The sequence below is a fragment of the Olea europaea genome, unplaced genomic scaffold, assembly GCF_002742605.1.
Source record: "Olea europaea var. sylvestris unplaced genomic scaffold, O_europaea_v1 scaffold1439, whole genome shotgun sequence".
In the NCBI taxonomy this organism is placed as follows: Eukaryota; Viridiplantae; Streptophyta; class Magnoliopsida; order Lamiales; family Oleaceae; genus Olea; species Olea europaea.
In genome coordinates this window covers 142,448-165,321 of record NW_019231930.1, presented here as the reverse complement: position 1 = coordinate 165,321, position 22,874 = coordinate 142,448, and the positions used below count along the sequence as shown (strand labels likewise).

At 34.1% G+C, this 22,874-nt stretch overlaps 3 protein-coding genes across 4 annotated transcripts; 2 read left to right on the top strand and 1 right to left on the bottom strand.

The window, feature by feature from the left end:
- Positions 1-765: 765 nt before the first annotated feature.
- LOC111376045 (30S ribosomal protein S19-like) lies at positions 766-1,984 on the top strand. The gene has a single exon (XM_022998971.1). It carries the CDS (start codon positions 853-855, stop codon positions 1,357-1,359), a length of 507 nt encoding a protein of 168 aa, XP_022854739.1. The 5' UTR covers positions 766-852; the 3' UTR covers positions 1,360-1,984.
- A 10,543-nt stretch (positions 1,985-12,527) lies between these two features.
- On the top strand, positions 12,528-13,724 carry LOC111376044. Its single transcript, XM_022998970.1, has 2 exons — positions 12,528-12,844; positions 13,214-13,724. The coding sequence occupies exons 1-2, from the start codon at positions 12,578-12,580 to the stop codon at positions 13,640-13,642; spliced, it is 696 nt and encodes a 231-aa protein (XP_022854738.1). The 5' UTR covers positions 12,528-12,577; the 3' UTR covers positions 13,643-13,724.
- Positions 13,657-21,804, bottom strand: LOC111376042 (guanylate-binding protein 7). 2 transcript variants are annotated; one of them, XR_002699399.1, is made up of 18 exons: positions 21,399-21,804; positions 19,962-20,064; positions 19,574-19,643; positions 19,432-19,470; positions 19,217-19,334; positions 19,051-19,108; positions 18,458-18,522; positions 18,317-18,323; positions 18,134-18,194; positions 17,784-17,843; positions 17,672-17,691; positions 17,495-17,560; positions 16,384-16,551; positions 16,012-16,269; positions 15,727-15,939; positions 14,908-15,179; positions 13,988-14,303; positions 13,657-13,895 (listed from the first exon to the last, which is right to left on the bottom strand). XR_002699399.1 is itself a non-coding variant. In XM_022998969.1 (17 exons), exons 1-17 carry the CDS (start codon positions 21,485-21,487, stop codon positions 14,171-14,173), a joined length of 1,800 nt encoding a protein of 599 aa, XP_022854737.1. In that variant the 5' UTR covers positions 21,488-21,804; the 3' UTR covers positions 13,902-14,170. The 2 variants fall into 2 exon arrangements, 1 of the variants encoding a protein (XP_022854737.1); XM_022998969.1 differs by lacking the exon at positions 13,657-13,895 and having other exon boundaries at positions 13,902-14,303.
- Between the last annotated feature and the right edge of the window lie 1,070 nt (positions 21,805-22,874).

The window sequence follows — 22,874 nt, the reverse complement described above, 5'->3', positions numbered from 1 at the left end:
TTGACATGAACAAAAACTCCTCGCACTACGAGAAAGGATTGGAAATGTCAAAGTCGCTTTAATTTCAAAGTGTTTATCGATCAATAACTCATATCCATTCTGCAAGGCCTCTACTTTGGAAGAGTATATGCAGACTAATAAATCTTGAATGTGTACTAAAAATGGTTGAGAAGAATCAAACAATATTGAAAAAGAAAAATCTAATTGAATTTGTATTGTAAATGTATATAATTAAATCTATGTATTCACATTTGTGTCTGTCGAATAAACTAATTAATCGACAAATTTTGTAATAGTAAAATAAGTTCATTACAAATGGATGTTTTAAAGAAAATCCAAGACTTATAAGAATTAAAAAAAAATGGATAGTAACAATATCTATATGGGAAATACTAGGTGTATACTTCATGATATACACAATATATTACACTCCTCTTACATGGAGGGGGTCCACGAATATTTTATTTTGTGTGAGTCCCCTCCATGTGAGGGTGGTGTAATGCTATGTGTACACATAGTTTTTTCCTATCTAATATGCATTGAGCTTAATTGTTGAAATTACATGGAAGATATTTTCTATTAAAAATGATTGATATAATAAAAATTCAAATAGAGTCTTATACGAGGATTGTTGTCTTTTGTTGCAAAGACTTGATGTCGAGATAATGTATACAATAGGAGAAATGCAAGGATAAATTATTTTCACTCTTGAGAATTCATAAAAATCTATTGCTTTTTGCAAAAATAATAATAAAAGAAAAAGAGAAGAATGAAATTAAAATTAACCCCACCTATAAAAGCCCTCATTCCGCACCCAAGGCCCTTTTACATGTTGCGTTTCTGGAAAATACTATGCAGATCTTTGTGAAAACCCTAACAGGCAAGACGATTACTCTTGAGGTTGAGAGTTCCGACACAATTGATAATGTCAAGTCCAAGATCCAAGACAAGGAGGGCATCCCACCGGACCAGCAGCGGCTTATTTTCGCCGGAAAACAGTTGGAGGATGGTAGAACCCTAGCCGACTACAACATTCAAAAGGAGTCTACTCTGCACCTCGTCCTCCGTCTCCGTGGCGGTGGAACTTGGAGGATTCCTTTCGTTGCTAATCACTTGGTGAAAAAAATTTCGCAGCTTAACCAAAAAGCGGAGAAGGAATTGATAAAAACTTGGTCCCGGGGTTCTACTATTATTCCTGAAATGGTGGGCCATCGGATTGCTGTGTACAATGGTAAGAAACACGTGCCTTTTCGTATATCGGAGCAGATGGTTGGCCATAAATTGGGAGAACTTCGCCCTCGTCGTCAAGCAAGAAGAGAAAGAGAAGTTCAGCAGAAGAAGGGAACGAAGAAGAAATGAGAGACAACAGGGAAACGTCAGGAAGTTTTTCTAGTTATGAAGTTCAGGATAATTTCTCATTATGAACTATTTCTAGTTATGAATAAAATTGTGACATTAATGCAGTTGTGTCTTTTGCTATTGGATGTTCTCAATTGGCATTGAGAATGAAATCCTTGAGATAACATACCTTCCAGTTAGAATGAACTTAAGTTTTTACCATCTCACTGTTTAAAGCTTAGGTCTCTGCCCATCTTACTTTTGTTGTATCTTCGAATGTAGAGAACACTGATTATGTTAGGATTTTGTGTTGAAATTATTTTTGGCATTCGTCTGTGATTGGCAATTTGTTCCATTGAGCTATTTCTGTTATTTGTTGGGTTCATTAAGTTCATTCCTTCCAATTTGCGTTGGAAGGTGTACTGATTTTTTATGGTTGTGGGATTGTTAGATTGTTCGTGAATCCAGTCAAATTGTTTGAAGAAATTGCAGCAAGAGCAGTGGAAATGGAATAGCTTTTCTATCTGAAAAATTTCCTATTCAGGCACCGGAAGTGATTCATCTCTGTCTAAATAGGAGTTTTTATCTTATTTGACATACTTCTATTTTCTGAATAATTGTTAATTCAATTGATACAAATTTTTCAGACTATCTGAGTTTGATTCCCAATTTTTCTGCTCCAGTTCTCTATCTATGTTTTTACCAAACTTTTTACTGCTTGTGAGTACAATTAACCTGAATATCAATGGTTAAGAACCTGCTACTGCTCGAAGTTTGAAATAGTGAATCATGTTTGTGTTTTGTCTATTACTGTGATTTGAATTATGTCGTTTTGGATGGATGGTGGTGGAATTGGTGGATGGTGGTGGAATTGGTGAAATAGGTAATTGACTCCTTCTCATACAACAATATGCCAGCCGGGCTTACTGTAAGGCATCTACGTCATCAATATCGTCACTATCATCAATAAGAAAACCTTTAGGCTTGTTATCCAGGAACTTGTTTAGAAATACCGTAATGAAAGGAACACAGGAGTTTGTCGCTAAGTATTTGACCGAATAGGATTTTCCAGTTCCTATAGAACCTATCACTAAAATCCCCTGGGAGGGGGGATAAGGCTAAACGGTGTAAAAGGGTTTTCCATGAAATGGGAAATGAAAAGTATTAGTCCTTGAGGTTTCTAATCTACCGTTGTATTATTCTTGTTGAAACATATACTTAGAGCCGACGATTTTAAAGTAGACTCCCCATTCATTAGATGGAGAAGATCATCAGGATTTCATGATTTGCTGCCTCAACTCAACGGGAACCACAACTGACAAATCAGTGATATACATGGCCTGTCAAAGGAAGGTGCAAATGAAAATCAGAATTCCTGAACTGGAGTATGGGCCGATGAATGTAAAATGACATCTTCAGTAACTGCTTTCTTCTCTATAGTGACTCTGTTTCCCACTTAGTAGGGTATATTGTGTTGCTGTGCAATCAATTTTGATGACAAATTCTATACATGCTTGGCTGTGTCTATGCGTCCAGCAGTACAGAGTGTGAATAAAGCACTCTGTTACCATCTCAAACAACTTCTGAGCAACCATAAATTATGCTTCTGCTGGCATTATTTTGATTAATGCTGCTTTATAATGGGAACCTAGGGTCCAGTCAGTTCAGTTTTGCTGGATTTAATGTTATTATGGGATTTTAAAAGAATATTATGGAAGTATAACAGAGAGGATTATCTTGTTGTTCTTAATTTGATCTGTCTGTTTATTACCCTGACGTTCTGCTGCATCTCATCCTAATATAGCATCAATGACGAAGATCTTGTAGTCAGGTCTACAGCAAGTAGCAGCCATGAGAGAGTGGCGTCCACGAACACATTTTGCCCTTTGTCGACTGCCGTTACAAGGAATACAACATCGCAAGAGGCAAATCGATACCTCATTTTCACATATCTGGAAAAAGGGCAACTCTATGGCAGGTTAGTTGGCAAATACCAGCTTAAACAAATTGTTAGGCTCTGTTGCCAAAACCAAGAATTATTGAAGATATCATTTTTATGGACAATACATAGGATGGAGGAAGTTCATGTATTGCCTGACTGTATTATTCTGAATGTTTTTCTCAATTGTTAATGGATTGATCTTTGTTTTGCTGTTATGGTTATACTTTGAATTCATTGATTAATGGGCTGTTTATGGAAGGTAAGATTAATGACACAGTCGGGTTGTATTAATTTAGGATAGATGACGCTTTTACATTTATAATTGCGAAAGGAACTCTTATTCGAATAACTTGCATATTTTCAATTATGACAGCTAATAAATTATTAACTTTTTAAAAGTTCCTTATTTTGTCATAAGCAACCTTTTTAAGGTGAGTAAAAAATGCATACATTGCCATTCTTATTTTCTTACACCTTAGTAGCTAAGACAACATGGGCAGGCAGACAGTGTAAGAGGCTAAACTGAACTACAATTTAGGTTACAAAATTTGGGCAATCTTTTTTTTTTCATTTCATAAAATTGGCTTTTTTTTTTCTTCTTAACTTCTTAAAACTGGTTAAAAGAAAAAAAAGAAAAAAAAGAAAAAAAAAAAGAAAAAGGAAAAGGATTTTGTCTGCCCCAAAAGATTATGTTAATCCCCACTTGAAGTTGTGATCAATCTTAAAATCTAGTTCTATTTTTGACGCTCGTAGAAGGTAATAATACATAACAGTTGATATATCGTGTCACAAATTTAATAAAATATCTAGCTCTTGTTTGTTTGATGGGGATTAAAATTAGATTTTTAGTAGATTTTGATAAAAATTGAAGAAAATTATAGTTAAAAAATTGTGGGTTCCATAAAGAATGTGGTTAAAATTATTTGTTGACTTTAATTTAAACTAAAATCTGAATTTTAATTTCTATCGAACGGGAGCTTGATATGAAAAGGAAGAAATTTATTTACTTTTATTTTCATTCTTGAGGAATTAGGGTCTGTTCGATAGAGATTTTGAGAATTGATTTTTTGACCGTTCAAGAGAAAAGTGGGGGGTCACATGTGAGAGAAGAAATTAAGGTCCCGTTTGGTAGGAATTTTTTGCCCCAAAAAATTGATTTTTTGACCGTTATTTTACTATTCAAGCCGTAATTTTTGACTTCTTCTCTCACATGTGGACCCCACTTTTTTTCTAACGGTCAAAAAATCAATTCGCAAAATCCTTACCAAACGGGTCCTAGAAATTACGGTTAGAATAGTGAAATAACAGTCAAAAAATTAATTTTTTGAGGTGAAAAATCAATCCCAAACGGGGCCGTAGTAAAAAATACTCGTTAATTCACCAATTCTCCTTGTTCCAAGTGGCTAGAACTCTTGGTAAACTATTAATTAGAACAAACTTAAAATGGATTATACAATAATTAAGTTGTGTTTGTCACTAGAACTTATAATCAGTTGTTAAACTTGTTCTAAATTGTTTCTCTAGCTAGTCGGCAAATCTTAGGGCCTGTTCAATAGTGATTTTGAAAATTGATTTTTTGACCGTTAGAAGAAAAGTGGGGGCCATCTATGAGAGAAGAAGTCAAAAATTACGGCTGAAATAATGAAATAACGGTCAAAAATCAATTTTTTGGGATGAAAAATCATTCCCAAACGGGGACTTAACATAGTGAAATGTCAAAATTGAGAATAACACCTTAATCTAGTTTCATCGAGGAAAGATCGAATTTTGGAAGAACTCTAAAGTTTTTTTTTATTAATTTATTAAAAAGCAACCACAAACTACAAACCCTTGGCTATGGTTTAAATAGAAAATATACTGATAAGAAACACAAATCTTGCAAAAAATTAAAGTGCAAGATAATGAAATTAAATGACTCAAAACATAATTGCTTATTCTTTGGAGTTCTTGGTATGATAGTTCTTCGTCTAGCTGCATTTTCCCGCATTACACCAGGATCATTTTGTGCTCTCATCATTGAGGCACGACGCCTCTCCCTTTTCGAACTTGCTTCATTTACCTCTTCAGATGGACGCTTCAAAAAGGGCCTTATGGACATTTGTGAAGCTTCAGGTCCTCTTCTTTCATCACTAATTACACAATAATAATATTATATAATTCAATTAAATATGAAAAAACAATAAATAAATAATTGGAAAAAAAATTAAAAAGTTCTGCCTTACCTAGGTTGTTCGGCAGTGAAAGTGAAAGGAACAACAACCTTTTTAACCTCGTAATGTTCTTCCTAATAATATTATACATAGAAAATTGAAGTGTGAAACATATAATAATGGACAAATTAATGGGAGTCTTAAGTTTACTTACATCTACTTTGGTTTCTTTAGGTAAGTCACGAACAGATTCAGATGTTTCATCAATGTTCACTTCTTGCATCACTGCTGGGGAAGAATCAATGGATTCTGTACATTTTATTAACAAATAAAAGAAATATTTAAATATCCTTATGAAATGGAAGACATGTTAATAATATACAATGAGAATGTGGTTCCAACTTTCTTAATTTTAATGTTGGTGAGTGATTTCAATTTGTGCCTCGAACAACATATACCACATGAATGTAGGGTTTTGTGATCTTCAAAAAGGGTTGTTATAAAATGCTACATATTTATGACGATCTACCGTGTATGTCGAATGTTATAGTGCTAATTAATGAGCGCAAAAAATTTATTGAATGGTCGTTAGAACCGTTTAAAAAAGAAGAATCTTTTTTTAAGGGTTTATGTGATCTTAAAAGAAGTCACAAAATGCGATATATTTATGACGATCTACGTGGGATCGTAGAATGTCATACTACTAATTAATGAAAGTTAAAATTTTCTTGAGCGATCGTTAAAACCGTTAAGAAAAAAACATTTTAGGGATCTATATAGTAGTCAAAATTTCTATATAAAAACCAAATGATTTAGAAAAAAATGAGGATGGTGCATGCCCGCAAAACGATTCATTTTCTCTTGAAGATATATGAAACTTAGAACAATTTAGGCTGACAAAAGCAATTCCTATATGAAGCTTAGAACAATTTAGGATGACAAAAGCTACTCCTGGGAGCCTATTTATATTCATTAGAATTTATTACATGATTGGACAAATGTGTTGATTTGGGTTTCATTCTTATCATCTTAAAAATCAAAGTCAAACATTAAATTTAACCGTTAATGCATTATTATTACAAATTTATGATACACACATATTTTGTGTACCCATTAATCATCTTCATTAATTTCTTTTCCCAAAAAAGTTTATCGTATTAATTACATTAATTACTCATTAGTTATAACTTTTTATAATGTATTCAAATTTCAAATGCGAAAAGATTAATGCAATTTAACTTCATGGGAATAATCCTCATTTGATGTGACATTCTTATCAATAAATGAGGTTTATAGTCATACATTTAATTGATAGTGTCATGAAATCACATACCACATCACGTATATCATACATTTAATTGATAGTGTCATGAAATCACATACCACATCACCTATAGATTATTCAGTGAGGCAATTTTGGTAATTTAACGTTATCCGAAATAAAACACAATGTGACAATTGAAGGGCAATGTTTTTCTCGTCTCCTTGATGAAATGATAATCTGTTAATTTTTCCTCGATGCACAATTTTGGCAGAAACAAAGAATTTTTCGTAGATAATTAGAAATGGTAATATTGCTTTTCCATCTTCAGTAAATCTTCCATGAAACTCGAATACGATTAAATGAAACGAAGATTTATTTATTTTTTATCGTTAAAATGAAACGGAGATTTGTTGTGCCCTAAGGTCAAGTTCGAAGAAAACTAGTATTCCCCGTTAAGCATCAATCACAGCAAAATGCTCTTCTGCACTAGCACAATGTTATTAATGTAACAAATTTACACCCAGACTATAGTATTAGTTCACAGTCTGTCAAGATTCAAACAGAACATCAACAAAAATTTAGGGCATGCTGTACATTGTGTACAAGATTCACCCATGACACCTTAGGAACCGCAGAAACTCGAAAATGAAAGAGATGGCGAGAGAGAGAAAAGAGAGAAATTATAATCTCATATATATTATATTGTAACCATATAGGATATTGAATGGATCAAGCCGAGATGCTCGATAACCCACCATGCTAGCCAATTGGCACTCGCATATGGGGTGAGCCGAGTGCGAGCTGGCTCATTTTCAAAAGTTTTCGATCAGTTCACCCACTAACTTACCCATTGGTGGGGTGAGCCTAGTGATGGTAGCGGGGAAGGAGCACCTTAAACGGGGTGAGGCGGGTCGTGGGGTGGGGCGGGTTTTTTGCCCCGTTTACTGACCCATTTATTATTATTATTTTTTTTTTTTACACATTTTCAAAATTTCGAGTTATACTATTAAATTAAAAAATATAAATTAAAAAATTTTAAATTCAAAATAAATAATGCTCAAATCAACATCAATATTCAAAGAAACACTCGAAAAAACAATTTTTTTTAATATTCACGGCCCCATCAACCCGTCAGGGCGTGTTTTTTTGACCCATTCGAGACAGGGTGGGATAAATTGTCATCTCTAGGTGAGCCGATTTGGTTCATCAATTTATATTTTCACTCATCGATTTCGAGTAGGCCCATATGAGGTTTTCGTAGTTCGGCTCGTGTGCAAAGCTCAACTCATTTGTGGTGGGAGGCGACAATTAATACCCCTATAACCATATGCATGTATATGTTTTATATCATTGTCCTATGAGTGGAGTGTTTGTGATATTATATATTTTAGTGATATACAGCTCGAATATTGTTACACCTCATAATTGATGCTTAAGTTATATTGATTCTTCAGTTTCCACCTGCATATATATGCGTGGATGAGAGAAAGATAATCACACATAATTCTTAACTATAAGATATAATTATGAATATTCAAGTATGACATTTGCAATAAGATGATAACTTTGAATATATATTTTATTATTTTGCACTAATACTCTGCAAATGAACAGTATTGTGACAAGTAATAAGGTGAGTATGAGTTTGACCACGAGAATTAAATATTTAATTTAGTTTCAATTAACACTAACTTTACTCAAATATCAAATTGATGAATGATTTTAATTATGATTACTAAATAAACATATATCTAATTAAATTTAAACAATTGTCTAGTATGAAAAGAAAGAAATTTATATCTCTCTCTTTTTTCTCTTTGTCCCAAGTTTCTAGAGATTGTTGTATACTGTTAATTAGAACAAACTTAAAATGGATTATAAAATAATTACTTTTTGTCTATCACTAGAACTAATAATCAATTGTTAAACTTGTTCTAAACTTATTACATCATTTGTTTCTCTATCAATGTAGTGTAAACATCAAAGTTGGGAAGAAAACCTTAATCTAATATCGACGAGAAAAGATCAAATTATTTAAGAATCCAAATTTTTGTATTAATTTTTTTAAAAGCAAGTACAGGCTCTTGACTAGAGTTTAAATTGAAAATACTGAAAGAAACCCCTAATCTTGCAGAAGACATAACTGTCCTTATATATATAATTAAATAACTTAAACATAATTGCTTCACGACTCCACCATCTCCTTATTCTTTTGGAGCTCTTGGTGTGGTAGTTCTTCGAGTAGCTCTACCTCGAGTGGAGCTTCGACTCGCTGCCAATGCTGCATTTTCTCTGATTACATCGGGATGGTTATCTGCTCTCATTCTTAAAGCATGATGCTTCTTCCTCTTTGAACTCATTTCATTTATGTCTTCTGACTGACGCTTTTCAAGGGACCTTGTAGACATTTTAATTATTTATCATGCACATAATAACATTAAATAACTGAATTAAATATGATAAAAGAATAAATGAATAAATAGTACCAAAAAAAATAAAAGAAAGTGTGCCATACCTTGGTTGTTCATTAGTAAAGGGAACAACAACATTGTTGATCTCTTGTTGTTCCGAATCTTTGTTGCTTTCTTCCTAATAATATTGTACACGGAAAAATGAAGTATCAGACGTATGTAGTAACAAATAAACTAAAGCATGTTTTACTTTACTTACATCATTTTTGGCTTCAATAGGCAAGCCACGAACAGATTCAGATGTTTCATCAATGTTCACATGATCTCCCAACACCGCTGGCGAAGAATCGATAGATTCTGTACATTTTATTAACAAATAAAACAAATATTTATCCTTACGAAATGGAAGAAATGATATTTTAATGATATACAATGAGAAGGTTCTAATTTTCTTAATTTTATTGTTGCGGGAGATTTCAATTTGTGCCTCGAACAACATATACCACAAGAATTTAGGCTTTATATGATCTTAAAAAATTGTCATATAAAGCTATATATTTATGACAAACTATAATGTCATAGTGCTAATTCATGAACGTGGAAATTTTCTTGGATGGTGGTTATAACCATTAAAGAAAAACCTTTTTAGCTTTATGTGATCTGGTTGCAAAATGCTATATATTTATGACGATATATGATGTGTCGTAGCATGTTAAAAGAAGAAGAAGAAGAAGGAGGAGGAGGAGGAGGAGGAGGAGGAGGAGGAGGAGGAGGAGGAGGAGGAGGAGGAGGAGGAGGAGGAGGAGGAGGAGGAGGAGGAGGAGGAGGAGGAGGAGGATGTTGCTTACCTGCAACATTATTCATTTTCTAGTGAAAGTATATGAAATTTAGAACAATTTGGGATGACAAAAGCTACTCCTAGGGAGCCTATTTATATTCACTAGAATTTTTTCCATGATAGGACAAATGTTCTTGTTTTGATTTCATTCTTATCTCCTTATGATAAAAAATTAAAGTGAAGCATTAATTTTAAAAGCTTATTCATAATTATTACATATTTATTATACACAAATTTCGTTCATCCAATACTCCGTTTCATTATAATTTCACTATAATTGTTTTTCCTAAAATGCTCATCATATTAATTATATCAATTACTCATTAGTTCTAACTTTTTTAGAATGTATTCAAACTTCAAGTGTGAAAAGAGTAGGATTATCTTCATGTGATGTGACATTCTTATCAATAAGTATGTTTTATTCATACATTTAATTGATCGTATCATTTCACGACACATCAACTACCACATCATATGAGGTTTTACCTAGTGGAGCTAATTAGTATTATTCGTGTGAAAATTATTTCTTTTGGTAAGTTAACGATACTTTGAAAGTAAACACCATGTGACAATTGACGGGCAAGGTTTCTCTAGTCACCGTTATGAATCGGTTAATTTTGCGCCAATGCACAATATTGGCATGATACAAAGAAATTTCTGTAAATTTTTTTATAGAAATGCATATGAAATATTGTTATATGTCATATGTGACACGCAAGATATATTGATACATCGATGTGCACGTGCATTAGAGATGAATATGCATAACTCATAAATAGGAGATAATGAAAGTAAGAGAGACAATAATTAATACTGACATTCATAAGAAGATGATAACATTGAATATAATAAAATCATCTTACGAATGTACTTATGAGACTTTAGACGATAATTATAGGTACCCAAGAATATATTTTGATTGTCCCGTGGCGCTATACGAATGATGTTACTGTTAGGAGGTCTCTTGGTGGCTTTGTTAGATTATAGATCAACAAGAACATTGTATACATATGTCATGTGACAAGTTTTGATAATTTAATGAAAGATTGAGGATAAGAAAGTGATGAAAAAGCTATGGACATAAGTGTAACGATAATCAAATGTTAGGAACTTCTATTATTTGAAAACTCTTTTTTTATAAATATTTATTTTCAAACACACATTCACACGATAAAATATTCTGCACGTAAATTCAAAAATTTTCTCTACTTTTTGATAACACATTTTTCTAAAAATCACTATTCAAAATATTACGCATCATCCTGAGAGGCGCCAGATCTAACTAAGTGGCAACCCCAAGGTCCACAAATCCCACTCGTCATCCTAACTGATAGCCAAAGTGATAGAACACATAAGCCGAGGCCCCATTCAAGCGAACCTTCTAGTAGATAGTTTTGTAAATCGGCCAAGGTCGACATGCAAAGGTCAACCTAGCAAGAGCCGCACTACGAAAGTACATGAAGCTCCCAACCTCTCATTTACCAAAGAAGCATCTTCACACCCCAAGGAGATCTTTCGTACGAATTTTTCAAATAACTGCTTGACGTGACAACTTGTTGCAGCAGTCATTCTTAGGTCAAAACGTCAATCTAGTAATCAAAGGATAGGCTTAGGTCTTAGACGACAACCCTTCAGACGTTTTAAATGTTCATAAATGCCCTTAGCCCATGATAAGATAGCTGGCAGGTCGATTGTCAATGAGGCCACGTGTCTTCTGTTCCAACAACCATTATTGCGTCTCTCGCTCTATAAAAACTTACACATTGTGCCATGCAACTTTATACATTTAAACCTATAATCTTGCTCTCTCTATATATTACTCTGTTACTTAGTGGATCATGTCCTTAGCACGTTCCACACCCCCTTTTCCATAAAGATCGTTTGACTTGACCATTGAAGTGTATGTGACTGCCTCCCCCCACTTCAAAGAATGCTTCATGCAACTTATAGTGTGTCCAAATGTGGAAGATAGGAATCTTATTTCGATACAAAAGGACTTGGAATCCGTTGGCAACGCAAGGCTTACAAAAAAGAGGTCAACACAAAACATTAATTTTTTTTTCTCAAATAATGACCAGCAAACATGGGCTTAATTATGTTTATTAGTACAAAATAGGTGGAAAAAATTAAACATATTAAAACACAAATATGAAGGATTGGGACATATCGACAGTTATAGTTACGATAAGCATGGCCTCTTTTGCAAAATAATTGGAGAGTGATTGGATGATTTTATTATTTAAAACTTGAGTATGTAAGTTGAGCTAAAGAATAGGGACTTCTTGCATATAGAGACCTTAGTTTGGGGACTATACGCCAAAGGTAGAGCCAGAGGAGAAAATCTTTAATGGATGACGTGGAAACCATAGCTGACGTGGATCGGGCCGCTGGAGCATATACACGAATAAAGCGCGCGTACAGCATGAGATAGAACGTGAAAATAGGCCGGCGAAATATGGTTGCCACGTCAGATTTCTCTATTAACTTTTACGGCAGAAGCCAACAGAATTGCGAGTACGAATTAAGCAATCATTTTGTTTCTTACACGCTAATGCGCTATTCATCAACTTCACCCTCATTTCTGGTTATAAATACCTTTAACAACAAACTCGCTTTGCTTATGTTCTGATCTCCATGGCGTCGTCCTTGCATGGAAATGGATCTTTCTCTCGACTGCAATTGGCGAATAATAAGTCCTTTTTGAATCCCAATCACTTTCGCCGATCAAAACGAATTGCCATTGATGCAAATTGCGCCAACAGAAATAGAATAAATCTATCATCAAAAGCTTCCGACCAGTTGATGAGTAATTGCGATCGGCCTAATAAAAGGATCCCGGACGAGGAGGCTGAGGTTATTTCTAAAGAACTGGATCGATGGGTTAGAGATTCTGCCATTGAGGTTAGTTTCAACTAAGAATTAACTTAATTTCGTGCTTCACTAAAACATAATTTCAGGCTTCAATTCTTATCCTACTATAAAATTAGGAAGTGATTGGAGTTTAATTTAATTTTAAACGAATTTTTATAATTAAATATATAAATTTAAAGTAAATTATAAATTTTTGTATCCTAGTTTTTTCAAAAATAATGTTTTCACGTGTCATGTTACATTACATTACGTGTCTCATTGCTTCAAGTTTTAGCCCATGTTTGGTTGGGATTAAAATCAATTTTTTTAGTAACTTTTGATAAAAGTTGATGAAACCCAAAATATAAATTGATTTTGACTTGTATTAAAATCTGATAGTTATGCTTTTTTTGTTTGTAGATTGTGCGTAACCTTGATGAGGCCCCCTTCCTTGTGCACGTATACGGTGATAATGGTGATGGATCAACTCGAACGACGGGAATTAAATTGGTTAGAGAAAAGGCCACGGCAGAGGATTGGCCTTTTATCAAAAAAAGATGGGAGGGAGGGAGCCCGACCCCGAATGGAATCATTTTGGTGGAAGATCTCGAACCAAAATCAGAACCAGACAGAGAGATGATCGAAATTACTGATCATTCGCGTTCCTCAACTAAGAAGTGGGGGATACTTATCCAAGGAGAAGGGATCAATTGTACAGCTTGCTACCTTCTCAAGACTAGTCAAGTTCAATCTGTGGCAGGATTTTGCACTCATTTTTGTTTGGTTAGGGTTGATTGTTTTGTAGAACATGCTGATATTCTACTAAGAAAAATGTGGTTGCAAAATTAAAATTATTTCAACTCTTACCTAAATAACTGTATTTTACTGTGTATGATTGATATTTTCAAATGTATACAACACAAATTTCTCCTTTTGGTCCTCGACCTACGTACTTCCCTATCTTCCTTCGTCTTGGTGGCTCTCACCTCCACTATACTAGAAATGCATGGAATTCATGCCAGATGGATTTCTGTAAACCGATGCATGAGCTGAGGCTCCCATGTCCCACCGACACCCCCAAATAGATTGCGAAATTCAGCAGCTGCAATTTTACTCAAAGCAATACTTTCAATAAGATGAATGAATTATGCGCCAATATAGTTTAAATATCTCAATTATACAGGAAAATTCAACCTATTTTCCACTGTAATTGTCACAACACCATGCACATCTCTCTGAGACCTTTGAATCTTCCCATTTTTGGGGTTTAAGAGCTGATAATTCACACTAATCCAGCGTGCCTTGGGCATAAAAATAGAAGCCCACCAAGATTGAATGAAAGGAGCGGTATATGGTTCGATGTAATTCATGTCTTGATCATTCTGATCTCCGTCGATCTTTCTGATTATTATACATAGGTAACAGCCAATGAGAACCATGTTTCCTCCTTCCATAGCATCGCCAGTAAACGACCAATATTGCAACTATAATGGCAAGAGGAATCGCCCATCTGTTTAAACAATATCAAGGAAGTTAAAAACTCAACATAACATTTGGTACGCAATAATGGACAGGACGAGACAATATTATGAACGAGATTTCAATTTCTTGATCCTTGATACTCTCTACTATGCAACCCCTTTCACGCAAGAGTGCTAACATTCATTCAAAATTTCAATTATTATTTTCTAAGCCTATTAACGAAAAAATAAATAAAAATAAAAAATAAAATTGTTACAAGCATGTTTACCAGCTTGTTTTTTTGTCTTTTTGAAAGGTTTACCAGCTTGTTCAACATAAATCCGTTTATTCTTTCCTCTAAGTCTCCTTTTTCCTTATCTTTTTATTCCAGCTCAATGTATAGCATGCAGTACAGGATTTAACATTGTCCCGTAGAGTCCACTTTACTAAATAAGCCGTAAGTAATTAATTGACATTATAGGTATACAAATATTTCCATGGCAGCACAATGTTCAAAAACAGCAAAAAGAAATGAAAATGTCACATTCCTGAAGTCCAAAACGATAGTAGCAACATTCAATTTGCAGATAAATTTGAAGAATACAGAGTAACTACGTGCATCTAACAAATGAAAGATCATAAATGTTATTTACCTGTCCAAATCAAGGATGGGGCTGTATACGAGGGTTTCCCAAGTCGTGACAATAACATGCCATACTGGGTTGTAATAAAGAGATTCTGCTGACCAAAACATGCGCGTGTAGGTCTCTAAGAATATAAATAGTATCCATGCTCCAATCTCTATCAAAATAAACTTTATTATAAACCGGCCTAGTACCACCATGACGAGTGAAAAGGCCACCAACCAATTAAAAAGCCTGTGGTTGTATTCTTTGATGAATAGGGATTTTGACTTCCCCAACATCTGCATTAACAAGATACAGATTTAAAAGAAAATATTCAGAAGAGGCGACATGAAATCTAAGACCAACGAAGACAAGAAAATAGTGAACCAAAAAAGATAAAAAAAATAAAACATTAGAGGGTACATATTTATTCTCCGATCCAGAGGGAGATTATAAGCTCCAAAAAACAATTTGAATCTTCAATGAAAAGAAATTTTCTCAAATTTGTCACATAAGACAAATAAAATGGATTTATTAATCATAAGCAAGTAAAGCTTCCATGTGTACTCCAAAAATGTACTTCCAATTTATGCATAACAGATTTCTATTTATTTATTTTTTTCTCCTAATTTTCTAAGTCCCAGTCTCTTGCTTATGCTGCCCCTCCTCTTCAGTCATGTGATGTTGGAGTTAATTTTGATTATCTTCAAATACATTTAAACCACATATCTTCTGTATCCATCTTAACTCAACATGGGTTCTCATGGAGCTCCTTGAATTTCCTTAATCGTGGAGAAAATAATAAAATCAGCACAAGATATGAAGGAAGATGAAAATGTTTCTAACCTTCATCATTCTATGCTCATAGCTAGTTTTCGAAGGTCCAATACATTCCTTTTCGAAGCTTTGGTTGCAATGCAGAAACCCAGCATTAAATTTAGCCATAGATGGAAGTCTAAGGACTTGAAGCTGGTCCATATTGTCCTCGCATTTTGTATATAAAGCCTCACACAGTTTTGAAGATTGATATTCATTTGCCAACATGTAATTCTTGTATACCTGCACAGACATATCAATAAGCACGAAATCTAAGAATTAATGCTGCCAGATTATTGTGTTCACATTCAAAACCTTCTCCATTTCTTCAACCAATTTCTCAGCAGATTTCTTGGCATGGTGACGACCAAAATGTTGATCATCAAAAACTTTCACGGCCGCTTCTTTGGAACCTTCATGAGCTTTCTGTAGAGACTCCACGGATGTTGGTAAACCAATCTTACCTATACGATCACTGTAAAGTTTCAGGCAGCGATCAAGAATTCCCTTATTAAAGACCTCCACAAGGGAGCCTGTTGATGGAATCTCCCCTTTGTTTAGGGCTTCAAGAATCTGGAATGCAAGTTTATAAAGTAAAATATGGAATCATACTTCAAAATGAACAGACACGCTGGACTTCTAAAGGATTTGATATAAACTGAAACCAATATGGGCTAGAAAAAGAACCTGCTCCAAAAATGATACAAACTCCTTCCCAGTGAGAAGTTTACCCTGGACAATCTTTGGACGGATGATGGAAGCAACAATTTCTTTCAATCTCTCCCTCTTCTGTATGTAAATTGGATCGAGCTCATCATCCTTCATGTCACAAAGCTTTGTGCGCAGGAGATGAGGCTGCACAAAAGTTCAGATTGAGCTATCAATTTACAGAGAATAGTTATATATAACACGTGTTTAATAATGTCAACAAAAGCTTAATATAAAGCAAATGCCATCAAGAAAGGTATTATACATGCCATTATATGTGTGCGCATGGGTGAAGAATAATGCAAAAATAATTGATGCCTTTGTTGTTCATAAATCATTATCTAAACATTTCAGACAAAAGAATAGTTATTTTCTAAAATACAGCTGAAACTCCCATCAAATCTAACATTAAGGCATCTACCACCTCTCTAAACCGTATCAAGCAAGCTATTAGATGCAGAAGCGGCAAGCACAGAAATCCAAGTTAAAGAATAATTAATTTGAAACTTTCTTCTGTAGGATCTTTTAATTTTGTATTAATAATTAATTAGGATTGTATAAAAACTTCGATTAGGTTTTCAGCAGTTTAGGGAGCAAAAAGATGGCCTCTTATCATGCTGACATCAAGAATGATTGAATTCCATGGAAACCAAGAACTTGACATACATATTGTGTCGATGATGTTCATTTCGAATTGCCCAAAGATCATTCTGCCATAATACAATTAGCATATCAGTGAGATTTAGAAATTTCAAATGGCACAGATCCCTTAGAGGATTTGTTAGTAGTTTCTACTTGTTTAGAGTTTTTGTTATGCTAAATTCTAACATAGAAATTATAATTCGCGTCTCAGGGTTTATTTCATTAATCGACCACCATTTCATTGCAGTACAGCCCATAACCCAAAATAGAGGGTTTCTGCATCACTATTTCTCTAAAAATACAAAGAAACTTGCAACCAGTTTAAATTACTAGATATTTTTTATTCCACTTAAAATGTCCTAAAGCCAAGGCATCAAATAAGAGAATATGCAATGAGTGCTACAGAAACATAACTAACTTGATAAATAACAAAAAAGCAAACACATACCTGTGGCAAGCTAAAGGCAGTGCTATTTGTTCCCATGATTGCCAAAGAATCACGGATCTGGTTGACCTTTACACAAAAAAAATAAATAAATAAAATAAAATTAAATTAAAAAACATTATATTATCTTGTATCATAATATTACCGGAACTGCTACAAAAACTTGAAATGGAAATCTACCTGATCAATATTCTTGTCCCCTGCTCACAGTAAGCACCAAAATAAATTTTATTACACCCTTCTAAAAGGATAAGTTTCTAAGTGAATATATGCAGAGGCAGAGGAAACTGACCATCAGCATTTGGGACATGTCGGAGAGCCTCATCTATCATTTCTTGCACAGATTTTCCTTCTGCACGCCCCAAAAATTACTAAAATGAGCAAGTAGCTGAAGAAATAGCAAAATGGATCATTCGAGCAAAGATAAAAACAGAGAGGGAGAGTGAGGCAATTTTACAAAGACGTCTCCATTTCAATGATGAGAAAATTATTCATGGTGACTCATGTACAAAGAACTAAGCTTCTGGCAAAAAAAGGGGAAAAAAAAAATTGTCTAAAATATTATGTACAGACCCAGAAAATATAATAAAATAACATGCCACTTTATGTCCATACACCATTCTTAAACATAGCAAGACTTACGTAGGAAATCACGCTGGATGAGCCAGAGGAGCTTAGCAGGTTCAAAAGCTACATCTTGCCCCTGCACGAAACATCAAAGGATAGAAAAGATGATGCCTGGAGGATCTCATTTCTTCTTTCTTATTTTCTTTTAGTACGTTAAGATAAGATCTAGATAAAATATTAAAAAGTTGCAATGATTACCTTCACTCTGTTAAGGATGTACATGCAAGAAAAACAAACTAGTATCAGTGTAAAAATTTGGAGACTGAGGACTATAGTAAATTAAATTAGTCCAAGTCTAAAGCAATTGTAACAATGTTAAGCCAACGTGCTATTAAGTACCTGCCATAGAATTCTTCAGCAAGCTCAACTGCAAATGATAACCGTGATATATCTGCTTCACGGATCTAAGCATATAATGAAAACAACACATTATCATAAACTTAATTACGTATATCCATACTATGTTCTAGTATAGACCAAGAAAATTGACTACAGGCTTTCAGGCCCAATAAAAGCATTTCTGGAAAGTATTTATGAATAGTTTAAATTGTAAATAGGTAGAAATGAGTGGTGGATGAGTGGGTAGTACTTGTGGACCCCAATGAATAAAAAAAGTGGTTCAAGCACTCATAAAGAGTTCATAAACATGAGCCAAGCATGGGCTAAGATAACTCTGTTTAGAGAAAATTATAAATGGATTAGCACTTAATATCTGCTTTTAGTTACCCAAGAATCATCCATACATATCCATGTTAAGTTACTAAACATGAGCCAGGACTAATACACATTGGGTACATAGTATCAATATGAAAAGAATGTGCTGCACCAAATCTAACAAATCCATAATATGACTGGATTAAGTATTCAAACTCGATGCATCACCACACAGCATGAGATAATGAGGGATGAGAGTTACAGGCAAAGTAACAAACCGTCTCAGGTAGGTTATAAATAAGCACAGAACTCATGACAGTGGCCAGGGCGAAAATCCTGAAAAACAAGTAACCAAAAATCATAAATATCAATTGACAGCCAATTTTTCATTTAATGCGTATATGTTATTGGTAGAAGAAGTAAATCTTGTACTTCAGATTTTACCTGTCATCATATACGTTTGATTTCCCAATACTTTCAAATCCCTCCGTATCAAGATAGAAGACAGAAGTTTTTACTCCATCTATATCCAATTCTAGTGGAGCTCCCCATACCCATATTCCTGAGAAAAAAATTAAATGTTTTCAGATACATCTGGAAATGGCTTGTTATCTATGTCATATGGACAGAAGCTATATCCAGAAAAAGCTGGTGTATACCTTTTGTCTTGGTATCACGCATGTGCCCTACACCAAAACCTGTAAAATTTGAACTTCAAATATCAGGACGAGAAGAAATCAGATCACAAGATAACATCAGCAGCAACATATTACGTGCGTAAATAAATAGACATCGCAGCACCTTCATAACATGAGAGGGAGAGAAGTTGATTGAGCAGAAAAGATTTTCCTGAACGATATGGACCAATAACCTGGTAAGATGGGCACAAAAAAAAAAAAAAATTGGAGTCAAATGAAGAAACAAATACATGCATAGAGTAACTTAGGAAGACAAAAATTTTTATGAGAACAATACAATCTCCATGACATGCAGTCAGAGAGAGAACAGACCACTCAAAACCACCAGAATGACTCTTCAAAAAAATAGAATAAAGCATCTGGAAAATATATGGGTTCTGCTATTCTCCTATCTCATGGCACTTGAATTTACTGATTCTGAACTACATTAGTAACTAATCATATGAGAAATTGCGACTTGACATGTTGATAGAGATTAATCTACAACTTACTGCGACAGCAGCAATAGGAGTCGTTATTCTCTCAATTGCCTCCAAACCTTCTCTCGAAAGGCGGAGTTTTGTGTGACCAGGATCGGGTACTATAATAGGAAAACTGCAATAATAACAGGTGGCATCAGAAAGACTGACAAGATTGGTTGCCTTCTCATCTCCTCTTGTATGCATTTTAACAAAATGGAGGAGGCAACATAAAAAAAAATTAAGGGAGGAACATCAATTTAATTTAGAATCTTTTTTACATAATAGGAGGGAGATTAAACCAAGGTATATCTAAGCAGTTTAATAAACACAGCAAGGAAAGACACGATGTAAAAGAAGACATCTGTTCAGATGGATCTTGCTCATTAAGTGCAATTTAACTATAGACCTACTTTTTATTAGCATTTGTTTTGTAAATTATTTTTGAAATTTTCACTTGTGGAAAGAAAATGTGAAATTCACTCCATAAGTACCATGTGTCGTGGCATGTCCCCTGAAATTTCCCAAAACATTCATGAATATGTATGTGAATAAATGACACATCATATGCCCATGCTAAATCACCAAAATAAAAGGCCAGCTCAAGGAACAGATATAAGAACTAGATTCTGATGTGAGATGGTTCCTTGTGCAGTTGTCAGAATTTCTTGCTAGCTTTAGATAAGCAAATGGCTAAGGGCTAAGGGCCAAATTTCATATATATTAGGTTAAAATCATAACAATTCAAATCTTTGTGTTTGGATTTCAATCAATAATTTGCACCCGACAATACCATAGAAAAATTTTGCTCCTCTTCACTGGAGCATGTATGCCAGAAGGCTCGATAACAAATATCTCTTTTTTATCTTTATTTATTTAGTTTATCACCTGCAAATGTCCACCGATCCTTCCAGACATTTGTAACACGTGTGCAGGCCCAAGAACTGTAAGGCTCTAACTCATGACCACCCGTTTTGGATTTTAATGGCTTGGTTTAAATACTGCTGAAAACAAAGACCCCGAAATACTTTACATTATTTCTACATTACTCCATTCTAGGTCAGAAAACTGACTTTACCATAGTTACTGATATTTTGTTCATGTCCAGAAAAATTCCCATCAACATTTATTTATTTTTATTGCTTAGTTAACTACAAAATTAAAAACTCCCCTTACTAAAAATCTATCATCACAATCTTATGATTTAAGACTGCCAAATTCCAATTATGAATACCATATGGCCCCAAGAAGGTTATAGAGAGAACCAAGTAAACGGAACCTTTAAAATAAACACGGGTAATAAACTTTAAATATTAATCTAAAGCATAAGAACGATTATTTTCTGCAATCTTCCAAGATAACATTTTTTTCACACCAGAAATGAAGAAAAACACAATGCATCACCAAGATTAAAGAAACCATAGCGAACCCTTGTCAAGAAATTAAAATAAAAAACCAACAAAAACTTACGCCTGATGAAGATTATCAATCGAGGAGGTCCCAGATGCAAAAAGAAGGATAAAAATGGAAAAAACAGCGACCCGACTGAAACTCCGCATATCTGATCTTCGAACCAGTCGTTATATTGAAAATGTGATACACTTAATATTACAGGCAAAGCTACAAGATTGAACAAAAAAATAAAGCACCATTACAGAAGAAAAAACAGAAAAAGTTACAAAGATTACGAAAAAAATGCTCTAGCTGAATTTGAAATGCCCAAGGTGCTATCGAAATTAGATTTTGAGATGGAGAATGGGGGATCTCAAGAAGTCATGAGCGAGGGCACAGATTAAAAGTCGTGGACCCCGGGTTAACGGCTGGATTAATGAGAAATAATCCCTTTTTTTTTCCTTTTTTCTTTTCTTCTCCTCCGGGATTTTGGATCTTGAAAATGGGAGCGTGGGCGTAAGTTTTAATCAGGATTCTAACGTGTGCGCCAAACCAGACGATTCTTTCCCTCTTAGGATGACTGAAAACCCCATCCAAATGCCATTATAAATTTTACTTTTTATTTCACAGAAATATTTCCTGTGAAATTTTTACTCATTTTTCTATTTGTGTGATCTATTTGATCTTGGGCCAAATATGAGATAATTTATAAGTTGAGACGTTGAGTCTGTTGGGAATTTACTTAAATATGCACAGCGAAATTTAACAAATTTCAATTTCCATTCAGGATTCAACTTTGTATTTAGATAAAAACTGTTATAAGAAATATACATTTTCTTTAATTTGCAAACTCCTTCGCGTTATTCCTTTCCAATAGTTTGAATCTGCCTCCCATAGCTGTTCAATTGTGCAGTTTCCAATGAAATCCACACAGAGAATAGACTGCAACTGCTAGAGTTTTTCCTCTTGTGCCAGCAAGAATAATGAAAACCTTATGGACCTCAAACTCTAGTCATGTATTTATATAAATCCAAACGGGTTCGGCCCGGTCCGGTCCATTGTTTAATTAATCCATTTAATTAAACCCGGTCCGTGAATTAATCAATCCAATTAATTAATTCGGGAATATAAATAACAAATCCAATTAATTAATTTATCCAACGATTGTTAAATTAATCAATTGGGAATTTGCAATCTTTCAATTCTCTTTTGTGTGCGACCCATTAAGTTCCCGACCACGATGCCTAACGACGTGAAATATTATTTTGATCTAATCAAAACTGATAAATTAAACACTATTTTAATTTATCACAGATTCACACTCGTCGTCCCAAATTGACATCTAGCAATGTATCAGGGCAACACATGTGACGAAAAATGTCACGTGATATGACAAAACCAAAACTGTTCGTTTACCATGAAATTATAATCCCTTCGTTAATATAATCTGATCAACTACGAGATATCGAAGTGTGTCAATCTCGATTGTCGATCATATCTTTCATTCTTCTATTAAGTCAATATGAGTCGAAAACTCATTTTCGACTTATATGT